Source organism: Pieris brassicae, chromosome 3 (genome assembly GCF_905147105.1).
Source record: "Pieris brassicae chromosome 3, ilPieBrab1.1, whole genome shotgun sequence".
Taxonomy (NCBI): Eukaryota; Metazoa; Arthropoda; class Insecta; order Lepidoptera; family Pieridae; genus Pieris; species Pieris brassicae.
Genome location: NC_059667.1, coordinates 10,219,637 through 10,232,785, shown reverse-complemented (window position 1 = coordinate 10,232,785; position 13,149 = coordinate 10,219,637). Strand labels below are relative to the sequence as shown.

The 13,149-nt window shown below is 30.8% G+C and overlaps 2 protein-coding genes across 2 annotated transcripts; one reads left to right on the top strand and one right to left on the bottom strand.

Annotated features, from left to right (window-relative positions):
* Positions 1 to 1,330: 1,330 nt before the first annotated feature.
* On the top strand, positions 1,331 to 4,194 carry LOC123707033 (RPII140-upstream gene protein). The gene is made up of 6 exons (XM_045656786.1): positions 1,331 to 1,603; positions 1,680 to 1,845; positions 1,925 to 2,013; positions 2,105 to 2,238; positions 2,507 to 2,615; positions 2,736 to 4,194. The coding sequence occupies exons 1-6, from the start codon at positions 1,428 to 1,430 to the stop codon at positions 2,851 to 2,853; spliced, it is 792 nt and encodes a 263-aa protein (XP_045512742.1). The 5' UTR covers positions 1,331 to 1,427; the 3' UTR covers positions 2,854 to 4,194.
* A 97-nt stretch (positions 4,195 to 4,291) lies between these two features.
* On the bottom strand, positions 4,292 to 12,592 carry LOC123707032 (twinfilin). Its single transcript, XM_045656785.1, has 9 exons — positions 12,360 to 12,592; positions 11,978 to 12,055; positions 11,617 to 11,728; positions 10,914 to 11,076; positions 9,843 to 9,976; positions 8,682 to 8,785; positions 6,586 to 6,729; positions 5,258 to 5,376; positions 4,292 to 4,660 (listed from the first exon to the last, which is right to left on the bottom strand). The coding sequence occupies exons 1-9, from the start codon at positions 12,382 to 12,384 to the stop codon at positions 4,508 to 4,510; spliced, it is 1,032 nt and encodes a 343-aa protein (XP_045512741.1). The 5' UTR covers positions 12,385 to 12,592; the 3' UTR covers positions 4,292 to 4,507.
* Between the last annotated feature and the right edge of the window lie 557 nt (positions 12,593 to 13,149).

Below are 13,149 nucleotides of genomic sequence, written 5' to 3'. Positions count from 1 at the left end.
TTGTACCGCGTAACTAACTTCGAAATAGAGTAAGGCTAGTTGCTTGAACAAAACACAGATGGCGCTGTTATCATAAACCAGTTGTCAGCTGTTATTGACGTCCATCAACAAGTAGTCGAAAATTTGTAATGTATTCAAAATTAACTTAATTATTATTTTCACCGATCAATGTCCTTCGTGCCTTCTCAATCTACACGACACTCGCGAAGTACCTTGTGCCCAGTTGGCACAAATAAAAGCCATAAACGAGAATTGAATTGAAATTTGTAATGCTTATCTTTACAACAATTGAGAGGCGGGCTTAGTGAATTATAGACCTGATGCTGTTTACAAAGAGACGCAATGTCTCTGCGTAGAGACAGAGAATCAAGCCGATCTAAGAAGTAAGACATTGGAGATTGACAATTCCAGAATACCTTCGCTGAATTTGGTCGAAAGGAAGAAACTGGTATTTGGGAGTGGTGCTCTCCAATACCCGCCCAGAGATGTGAGCAGTATTCCATAATATGAGTTCCTACTTGAGCCTTATATAGCTGCATACTTTGTAACTCAGTGAAATACTGCTTAACCCTACCCAAAACACCCAGCTTTTTGGAAGCCATTTTGGCATTTTCTTCCATATGACTGCAAAATTGGACATCTTTCGAAATGCCAACCTCCTATGTGCCCAAAATGGGCACTTAGGTTTAACAAGGAACAAGCGGAATTGTGCAGGCCTGGTGCCCTGGTGGCGTAGATCCTGAGGATCTTGAGGCAGAGTGGTTTCATGGCATACTGACGAGCATTATGGATGTCATCGTCTAGTTAATTTTTCGACAGTAGTATTTATCCGCCATATTTTTGCGTGATCTCAAAAGATGCTGTTTTCTATGGCTACCGTTTTAAACACATAATATTTCAGTAGATTTTATAGTATTTTTCCTCACACCCGAATTCTTTGTAAAGGAATGATATACACTCTAAGATCACCAAAATGTCTGTTCTAATTATTTTCATCGTAATAAGGAAATGATATTAATTGAGCACATTGAATCTAAGGCATCGATGCCGACTTTTCGTAGAGTCGGAACATGTTCCTTGGCTGCGAAAAAAGAGTTTTTCACAATACAATTACGCAAAGGCGTTAGTTAGTGTATGCTATAGAAAACTTTTCGGTTGCAATATTATGGCTAGACCCCATCAGATAGATCAGTCCGTGTGTCACTTTCGTTGTATAGATAAAAACTAAAGAATAATAGATATTAATTCGTAGTCTGTACTCTGTGGTATTATTTGAAATATGAATTTTGAAAACTCAAAAATAATATATTTAGGAATATATTCCTCTATAGGAAATAGACGCATTTATATGTTATATTATAAATATTATATAAGATTTTAATCTAAATGTGTTATTAAAATAAATGTCCCTAAATTAAAATTTCGAAATGTTTCGAATTTTTAATAAAAAAATATTATTTGGAACAACATTGCGATTAACTCCTGCAGCTATAATTCCGCTTTTTAATAGTCCTAATAAAAATGACTTTGATAATCTTAAAACTAGTCCAAAAGATGGACCCATTACAGGATGGGAAAGAGTTAGACAAATGTTTACTGTAAAGTAAGTAATTATACAGCTATGTTGAATTAAGTACATGTAGTTTATGGCAATGCTTATTAATAACTTTTCTTTTTAGTGAGGATGATGTTATTTCTCTAGAATTGAATAATGTCATACAAGCTTCACTATTTGGATCTTTTGTTGGTGTATGCTATGGAGGTTTCTTAAAATCAAAAGATGCATATATCTCCTTTCTGGAAAACAATCAAGCAACTATTTTCAATTCTACTTTTGAAGCAAAGGTAACCAGGCAGTGATGTTATACAATTATATATTGTAAACAGAATTACACTTCTATATAGTTTTCTTATGTACTTTTAGAGAAAGTTGCAAGACTATGTGACTATAGCTTTTGCAAAAGGCGCAGTCCGTTGGGGTTGGAGGCTTTTTATCTTTACTGGAATGTATACGTTAGTATAACTCTCTTGTTAAATTTGAACTTAACTTTAACTATGAAAGTTAAAGTAAATATGATAATGATACATTTCAATTTTTTTTCAGTTTAATTGCAACGATAATATCAGTGTATAGAGATAAAAATTCTGTGTTGGAGTATGTGGTTGCTGGTGCTGTGACGGGGTTACTTTATAAAGCCAATCTTGGTCTTGCTGCAAGCTTAGTTGGTGCTGGACTAGGTAAATTTGAAATTTATTCGTGATCTACATTATTACAGCATAATTTTATAGTGCTGTCTAGATGAATGGAACATTTTTGCCAAAATTTAGTTTTGTCAAGTGTATGCATAGTATATCATAGAGCATGCTGTAAAATTCATACTTTATAACAAATGTATTATAGCAATTCTAATGTAAGTTTGATAGTAGATTTGTAGTGTGTAAGGCTCAAGTATTTATATATTTTTTATCTATGCTTGTTATAAAATTCCTCTCAACTGATTTTTAGGTGCTGCCCTAAGTCTTATTGCTGGTATAGTTATAGTGGGTATTTTGAAAATCAGTGGTGTATCAATGGCCGATATTAGAAGATCACTTTATAAATTAAAGGAGATGAGGTAATTTTAGTTATTAAAGGACTCCTTAGATATAGATATTTACTACATATAAAATTAATTGTCTTTTTTAAGAACGCCTTATGCCAATTGATAACAAATTGATATATGTTTATTTTTTAGGGAAGAACAATACAATCAAGGCGTGGAAAATCATGCAAAGGAAAAACATGATAACTTAACAAAACATCATGATCATTTGGTTGAGTCTAAAGGAAAGACGAAAGTTGATGAACTATAATATTTCTTTAATATGTAGCTTAAATGTAAATAAAATTTATTAGTTATGTTTGACCTTTAAAAAAATACTGAGTTGCATTAGACAGGTATAATGTGATAGCAACATAGCCACAACCCTTTAACATTTGAATTTTGATATCAGAAGCACTTTTAAACATTCTGAAATACTGGCATTCTTTTTGTCCACAAACATTGTGTTACCTTACAGTTGAGAGAACTGAGGATTTGACCATAATCTATTTACATACATACCTTTACCATTCATGATTTTTGTTAATATAATTTCATATTTTCCCTATATCTTTCTACCTATCTACAAACTTAAAAAATGTGCTTGTAGATAAATAACAATCACAATCATATTGTGTTATTTATTGCTATTATTAAGGAGTTATTGTGGAAAAGAAAGATTATACAAAAGCATTTATTCATAAAGAGCATAAATATAAATACTACTATACAATTGATAAGGACCAAGAACTGCAAGAAAAATTATGAATATTTGACAAAAATGTATAAGTTACTTCGTATCATACAAATGAGAAAAATATATTTGTGTGGCCCTTATACCTGGCAAGAATATAAATAAAAAGCTACAAATTATAAAATAAGCTTAACGAAAAGATCAATCATATATTGTATTGCACAAAATCTTAATTACACATAAATAAATCTTTACAATTAATACTGTACTTATTGCTTACATTCATTACACCGAAATTTCAAAGAACAAATTGATCTCAATTTTGTGCTGACTCTCATCAATTTAAACTTAGTATACACAGGGAAGACTACAATTTTCATTTAAAATACAAAAATACAATTTTAAATTGATTTTAATGTGATTTATAATTAAAGGTGCTTTATTTTACCATAATCTGACAACACCAAGCCTACATTAGCTGGCAAGCATTATGTTTCTTGAGTATAATACATCCTTATATATTTCAAGTCTCAAACATTGTCAATAAGAGCGAATTCAAGGGTTCAATGGTTTAAATATAATTCTCTTTTTGAAATATGAAAACAAGTTTAGCTGGTGTTGCCACTTTAACAAAAACTTGTATCAATACTGGAGTGTATTAGGGTATGTGAATGACTCGATAGGATAGTATAAATTGGCAATGTCAGGTTTAAATATATTTTTATACAAAAAGCGATCAATTTTAAGCTTCGCATATATATCGCAATATTTTAATACTTTCTAGGAATTATTCGTGATTTTAATTACGTGAGAGATGATGATAAATGTTTGACATACAAAAATGATTCCTCTCCATTATGTTTTTCATAGTGCCCCATAAATTAAGGTCATACTGAAGTTGACCGAAGGTGTGGCCAACTCCAGAAAATTAATAAAAAAATATATATTTTGTTTAGTGTCAATTACGCCATCAAGCCATAAACAATACTTTTATGTCACACCTAAAATTTCCTACTAAATTGTTTTTCAACACAAATAGTTAGATCACAGGGTATATAAGTTATTTATAATGGCAATAATTTGAAAAAATATGTGACAATTTTTTTTTCTGGGGGTTAACAACCTGCCCAATCGATACAGCCTGACATTGATTTATGGGACACTTTATGTCGTTGTAAAATATACATAGATCTCGCATATAAATACTTCAATATCGTATATTTTTATTGCTTTACTGCGTTGATTGAGTTTTTGTGATTCGTTTGGCGCCTCTATTGGGCGGCCCCTTTGGCTTAGCGAATGCTGGTCTGTGCAAATTTACTTTCGGATGAATTTCGTCATATAAAAATTCCTCTGTTAGTTCCTTCCCTTCATCGACACCCACCTGAAATTGAAATGTTTAAATAATAATATAAAAGTAATAAATAGTAAATAAGTGTGCAGTTGCAGTTAAATACAGCAGAATTACAAATATAAAAAAAGTGACAACAGTTAGCTTTATAGCTTTCCCTTCCAGGCTACCATGGTAAGAAAAAAATTAGATAAGGTGTGCAAAACTACATAGGACATTTAGTTACTTCGACAAAACTAATGAAACAAAGCAAAGCAATATTATTAGTATTATATATTCTGGACATTATGCATGTGTATTTTTAGAAAATATTACAGACTTTTTAAGATTCTATATCAAAGTTTTTTTTTTAAATTTGGCTCACCAATATATAACGTATAGGGTTCTAAAGACCAAAGATATCTTGGTTGAATTATTTTGGTTATAAGAATTGAGATACACAAATTTGTTAAAATAAAGAAAAATTACCACTCAAAGACTAAACTTTGGACAGTTTTTTTTATAAACATATGGACTTCAAACAAGAAATTTTGGTGTGAACTACTATATATACATTTACTGCTAGTTGTTAGATTGTCAGCTATAAACAAATATAATATTGCCACACAGTATTAAAATAAATTTCCTCACCCGCTTTGAAACCAGTACTCCCATAGATTCAATAAGTTCAAGGAAGTTTCCTTTACAACTGGAATACATCATTCTCTCCTTTATACTGCAAGTGTACCCTGGCATGGAGTAGATGAATACTGGAAAAATAAGGCATCTGTAGAAATTGTTTTTGATATTGAAAATAATGATCACACATTATGGAATTCCATAATGCTTTTTAAAGCCATGTCTTATACATATTTATTTACTGACGGCCTTGTTGCTAAGTGATTTCTTCCAGGCAACCCTTGTATGGAAAAAAAGTGTAATAAATAATTAACAAAATTATATGTGATATAATAAATAATGTAAAAGCTGACCTTAGGGTTAAAAGACATCATATAAATAACACTAGTTTTCTGTATAAAATAAAATAAGTTCCGATAATTTTTTTACGTAGATGATGTTATGAACTCGGAATTACTTGGTAAGAAAACTGAACAGCTATTGAAGTTACAGAGTAACCCGGCAGATTAAACTTGGGCAAGTTTCTTAAGAAGGGTTTAGTGGATATTGTGAGGGCAAAAATCGTTTCAAGCTTCAACGTTACGTAGAGTTTATGTTGATATAATATTATTTTTTCACAGAAAATAATATTAATTAACTAAAACACTTTATTGTTTAAAATAAATTAAAAGTTAAACTAAAAAATTAATTATTTTTCTCTCTCTTTAATATAGTCTTGTATATATTTATCAAATATATACTTTTGCAATACTTCAATTACATTGTTTGACAGCACCAAAAATACATTTTTGATAAACTTTACAAACAAGAAAATATTTTTTTAAGCAAAATTAATTATGACCTTAACAAAACTTTTTATAGAACTATTTTTTGTAATAGAACATAATTGGCAACGAAAATAATTCATATGCTAATATTTTTTCAAAATTATCATAAATTTCGATAAAACAAAAAACAAACAGATGTTCAATACATTTTTGACATACAGGCGTCAAACTTACGTTTCGTTCAAGAGTTCAATTTAGAGTTGAGTATGGGTTTAAAAAAAAACATATAATAAATAAGATATGAGTATAATGATGCCGTAATCGCTTTCATTCGTGGGCTATATCGGGAAATGTATATCCACAAATTTCTCGGTAACTATTATACTCGTTATATTTGATGAATCAAAATGGATTTTTGAGATTTTTTTAGTAATTTTTGAGATATAAGTATTAACACATTTCTGGGAGTCCATTTAAGAAACTAAATTATCTTGACATATAACTAAACTCATCAATAATTCTATAACCGTGAAAAAAATTAGTCCAATTTATAAATACTAATATTAAACTAACCTATGCTATCAAGTGGATCTCCTTCGTGTGTATGTTTGAATATATATAGATGATATCTTGCCTCTTCACTCGGCACTTGCGAAGGGAGCTCTGCCAAACTAATATTTGCCGCTTTCGCTAAACAAATCTTTTCATCTTCTAAATCTGGAATTTAAAAGTATATTTATATCGGAAGTCGATTTTAAGAAAATATTCTACAAAGCTTTTAAAGCTACCTAAAATTATTTAGCAGCAAACTAAAACTTGTCCAGAGTTATATTATGCATTATCCTCAAAATATAAGTGATATTGCATCATCATAATGAAAATGACAGTTATTTTTACATATAGATAGATATATTTGAATTTATACCATACTATTTACAATAAATAGCAGTAAGAAAACACTTTTTAAACGGATTGCTAGCTATGTATTATTATTATAAACTTATAATTATTTACATAATTTTAAATTAATTTTTTTTCCGACGTTTCGCGTGCTTTCCAGCGTGAGTGGTCACGGTGACTGAAGACAAAAGGTGTTGAATGTCAAAAGTATCACAACTGTAGAGAAAGTTGTGTTATGTATTAATAAATAGCAGTGTTGGCCTTAGTGGCTTCAGCGTGCAACTCTATTACTGAGTTCAAACCTACGACAGGTTTGAACCCCGGCTGTGCACCAAAGGACAATCTTTCTATGTGCGCATTTAACATTCGCTCGAACGGTACAGGAAAACATCGTAAGGAAACCGGCTTACCTTCAAGATAAGCACAGGTGGCTGATTACCTTCTTGCCTATTAGATTGACAAATAATCATGAAACAAATAATCTGAAGCCATTACCTAAAACATATTTTACATATATACCTAGTCCAGCCATATGTTCTGTTACAAATGAAAATGCATTTTTTTAAAAGAAGTAATGTAATATTGTTAAAAGGTACCTACACATTTATTAATGTCTCATCCAAAAAAAAAATTGTATTCAAAATGGCCACCTTTGGCTTTTAATCTGTTTGGCCACAAATCAATTTACGCACTGCTTCCAAGGGAAATTTCGCCACGGCTTGCTCCAAGAATTTTTTAAGAGATACAATGTCGCCTTGTCCATAATTTGAAGTCTAAAGGTTTTATGTCTGGGCTAGATGAGGGCCTGTCTTCAGCTCTTTTAAAGTCCGGAAACATTGGTTTCAAGCCAGGCTTGGGTAGTTCGTGCCTTGTGACCAGGTACAGAAGCCTGCTCGAAAGTATATTTTTAAAAAGTGTATTGCTGAGAGGTTTCCCAACATAATCCAAGACTATCTTGATACACTTTGGCTGAAGTTTTACTCCTTTTTCGCAAAAATGTAATTTTGTGACTCCTTGACAAGACACGCGCCACCAAACCATCACTGACGCAGGATGATGACCACGTTATACTTTCCAACCACTTGAGCGGTTTCTTTAGAGCTGTGAGCGTACAATTTATAATTTTGCGTTGTAGTGTTCTTCAATCGTGAAATTTTTGTCATTGGTAAAGAGGATATATCTGTGTTTTTCATCTGCGTATCACGACACAAGGCGTTTGGATTGAACCACTTTCTTTAATTGTAAAGATTGATTTAGGACATGGCCTGTATATCGACGATAAGCACCGAGCTTCAGGTCTGGTTTTATAATACGCGACAGAATCCTAGCGGGAATCTTCATTTCTAGCGATAAGATTTATGCTACCTAATGGTTTCGACAAATTCTGGCTTTAACAGCATTAACCGAAAATTGGTAGTTCTAACTCTGTTTCTAAGTTTCTGGTCTTCGACAGACGAAGTGTTGTTGTATCTGTTGATAGTACGTTATTCGAACATATGCTTGATACCAAGCTTTTGAAGTGTCAGGAATATGACCAACGTCTCCATACCCATTTTGTGCAAGGCGATCACTATAATCCTATTTTCTTTAACACCCCATTCCATTGTAATTTGATAATGAACACGAAAAAATATGTGAAATGGCGCAAAATCGAAATAAGTATTTAAAATAATATACGTGTTCCAAATTCAAAATAATTAAAAAGGAGAAACGTTTTTATGCAGTGTTTATGGCCAGACTACTTACATAGTTATGATATATAAACTTACCAATCGTAAATTGTAAGTAATTGTAGGAACCGCGTTGGAGATCAATTATACCCTGCTTGGCTGACTCTGTTATTGGGAAAGCAATCCCGCCCATTGTTGACTGTCTGAAATTTCATCACTTTAAATAAGGCGTGATAGTTAAATATAATCATTGGTCCGTGTTCAAAACCCGAAAATTTGTGTAGTTTATACCTTTTTTGTAATTATTTGTATTATGATGTACCTCTAGCTAATTTCAGTATTTTGGAATTTAACTATCGTAGTTAGTGGAGTATTCTAGTTTATTTGTGTTATTTTACTTAAGAGATTCAATACCATAGAGCTAGGCATAATGCAGCCTTACAAGTATCTTGTAAAAATAGGGTTGGTGATTAAAAGCAAGTGATGAGGAGTTTATTTGCAATAATCCTGCTCGTCCGATATGCTCAATTCTAATAAAGGTATTTAAGAACTGAAAGAATCTTAGAAAAAGAAGACAGTTCGTGCATTTAGTCATTATTTAAATTGGGAAATTCAGTTTTCACATACCACCTTAATGATTTTAGTTTATTTTGTCATACATCATATTTGTATGTTTTATCAGTTAAGCGTAACCCAGTGAGCTATGGAAAGAAGTATTATAAAGAAAACAAGAATTGACAAAATAATGTAATGGGTTTGCCGATACATATTAAATAAAACAACTAAAATGGAAATGGGCTGGACATACCATAAGAGGAGCAGATAAACGGAGCAAAATTTTAACGCTGTGGCAACCAAGAGGCCATAAAAGAAAAAGAGGTAGGAAATTTAAAAGGTGGGCCGATGAAATCATGGAAATGGCTGGAAAGACCTGGGCGAAATTAGTGTAATATAAAGAAAATTGAGGACAATGGGGGAGGCCAATTATATATTTTGTATTTCTGATCTAAGTCTATAAACAAATATTTATATGTTATGAAGCCAAAATAAAAAATAACATTTGTATTATATTATTCCAACTAAATAAGTTATATCCATGGTTATGTACCTAATGATTAAAATAAAAATTATTCATAAAAACTAAATTAGCCATTTTAACAGAAATACTATGCTTGCCCTTTTCATCACAGTGTAAACACTATTAAGTAGGAGACAGATGAGTACTTCATATATTTACCAAGGAATATACAAAATAAATACCTCGCATCCGTGCCATAGTTAGGGCCTTTTCCACTCTCATTCAATTCTTTCAAAGCCTCTTCTCTGTCCGTGAGAGGTGCAGGAGCATTCACGCCACTTACATGTGCTTTGTAACCTTTGAGGCATACTTCATCCTGAATTTTAGAATAAAATATTTATTTATTTTGTGTTAAAAATATATATTGTAGTGCCTTCGGTTGAATTAGATTCACTACTTTCCCATCAATAATATGTCTTTGAGAAACATCTCATAGAAAAAGTTACAATGAATTTTATTAGTACAATATTATCTTAATTTGTATGAAAAAAAATTAGTTTAGCCTCCTCTAATAAGGAAATTTTTTGATATATGTAATTAAATGGGTGGGGCATATAACAAGATACACAGATAAAAAGTGGACTTTAAAGACAACTGTATGGAAAGCACCAAAGGGAAGAAGAAGAGGGCACCCAAAAAATGTATATTGAAGGAATAAAAGCAGTAGCAGGAAGCAAGTGGAGAAAGAAAGCCATGGACAGAGTTAGTTGGAAGAAGCTGGAGGAGGCCTTTACCCGCGAAGGGGTTCCGATCTGAATTTAGCTAAGATATAGGATAACAAGATAAATAAAATAATGTAAAAAATCTAAGCTGTATATTTTCTTTTTTGTCACGATTAGAAATTAAATGGGCTATTTTGTTATGTAATTAAATAAAGCTGTATACTGCCTAACTAATATTGGTATTTTCGTAAAGTGATGGATTTGGGGTCGTTCAAGTATTACATAAGCACTATAGGGGTGTCTTTGATTTCTTATTTCGCGATGAAGTCATGAGTAATTATTTACTTTTTAACACATTGTCTATGCTTGAAAACGAAATGAATTTTCGAGGATTCCTATAAAAAAAATAATATGTTTATATACTATTATTTTTGAGAGCTTTGCTTACTTTTACTAATACTTGAATGGCTCCTTACTTTACTTTAACTTATGACAATTATTCCTAAACCCTTTGTGATTATTATTATATTATATTTAAATTTAAATTATTATTATTAAGATATTTGCATAAATTTATAATATATAAAATACCTTTACTGTAGCATGAATTTCATCTTTGATGTGTGAAGACCCAAATTCCTGCTTCAATGTGGCCTTGGTAGAGGCATATAACATTTTATGTCTGACTAGAGCACTGTCAGGTGACCAACTGAGTAGTAACCATTCATATCCTAGAGAATTTGTTGAATCAAACCTGAAATTGCATTTCTTTAAATTTTTGTGTTTACTCCCATAACTATATATCACACTACCAAATACAACAGACATTGCCCTGTATACATATCTTACATAAAAAAAACTAATAATGTAAATCATCCTCAATAAAAATGTTTTGTTATTTACAAATAATTACACAATTTTGTGTGTTAAGTAATTTGTGCCTGAAATACGCCACCTAGTTTTATGTCTAGATGGCATATGATGCAAACACACAATCGTTTTTTTCACGGCTGGGGTTATATCGCATTCAAGGTTGAGCAGCACAGTCAAGCAAGGACAACAGTGCTATTGCTAGACAATAGTTTTAAAATTGTCCTCAAAACATATATTATTTCAACATCATCAATACTTATGACATGTCTTTTGAGGCAAAACAGACAATTGATATAATTTAATAAGCATGTTTCATTCCTTAGACTGGCTTTTAAAATATCTTCTTCTTATAGTTTGTTTGTTTTTTATTATATTGTTATATGTTAGTGGCACCATATATCTAGATATAAACTTGGTTTACCTATAAAGTATGTAACAGGGTAGATCTTCAACAATCAGAGGTGGTAGATATTTATCAAAATCCTGCTCCCAAGTCCCTTTTACTGGTTGGTGCGATGACAATGTTAGTTGTTCTGAAAATTAAAAGTTGATATTATGCGACATAATATAACACAAACTTATGGACAAATATAAAGCTGTAACTAAAAGAAATATATTTTATTTATGAACATGTTTGATGTGTATAAATACACTTAGTATTAGACAATATTGTAGATTTGTCAAAGTATAGAAACAGCTATAGTAATATCTCTAAGACTGGTTTTAGCATCCATCCTTGTGGGTCATATTGTTATTAAATAATGAAATATATTTACTCTTACCATCCTCAATGCTAACTTTCAAAAGTCTTATTTTTCCCTCTCTACATTTGCTAAAATATTTTTGAAGTTGTGCATTTGCTGAAATAGGAAAAAATATATACAATATAAACAATAATGTGTGTGTTTCTAGAGAAACATAAATTCTAAAGGGAGGAATGTTGCAATTAAAATGGTGAAACAATTGAACTAAACAATACCTATTTAAATCATGAACATAATAAATTAAAGGCAAAAATATAACAAGTCTGGTATCTATTTCAATAAAATGTTTTATTAAAAGATTTATCAATTTGTCATATTAGACAAAATTATATTTTTATCAGTACAAACTATTCTCAATATTTTGTACATAATAATCAGTGGGTGTTGGATGTAACTGTACCTTGAATTCCTGTCTGATGAGACATGTTTGTCCTCACGAGCACTAGATTTTATTTCGACTAGGGATTTGTATAATTGAGAGTTAATAATTACTGTACACTGTGAATTATTAAATAAATAACGTTAAATAAATACAATCAAAAAGGTGTAAATTGATTATGGTATTAATAGCTCATATTTTTATATTGAGGTTTGAGTTTGGATTGTCTTTTTTTTTTTAAATAATTTTATGGCCTGGTAACGGGATTATGTCTTGTGAATAGTCAATAGAGCTGAGTCAAATTGACGCACAGTGCTAAAGTCAATTTATTATTGGCGTTGGCAGTGTGATACATGACAATTTCCCACAGATTGATTACAAGGTGATACTTAACAATCAATGTCCACTCCGTAAAATAAATTATTACTTAAATAATAAAACACTAAAAAATAAAATCTGATAATATAAATTCCATACTTCCTGATTGTATTTTACACTATCTTAGATTATGAAGAATAATATAAAAACAGAATTGTGATTAATTTGCAAAGTTAAATTCTTTTAAATACACTATAGTCTATACAATGTAGACTGAGACTGATATATACGTATATATATATACATATTAATATATCTGCTGCATATATTAATATGTATATATATTCGCGTCTTATTTTAATTATAAGAGGGGAAAAGAATAAAAGTACGCAATATTTTAGTTTTAAACTTATATTTTAAATCGATATACTTAGAATTTACCTCTGTGCAGAGCGATTTTCTAAGCTCTTACGCATCGATGATGATGATTGAC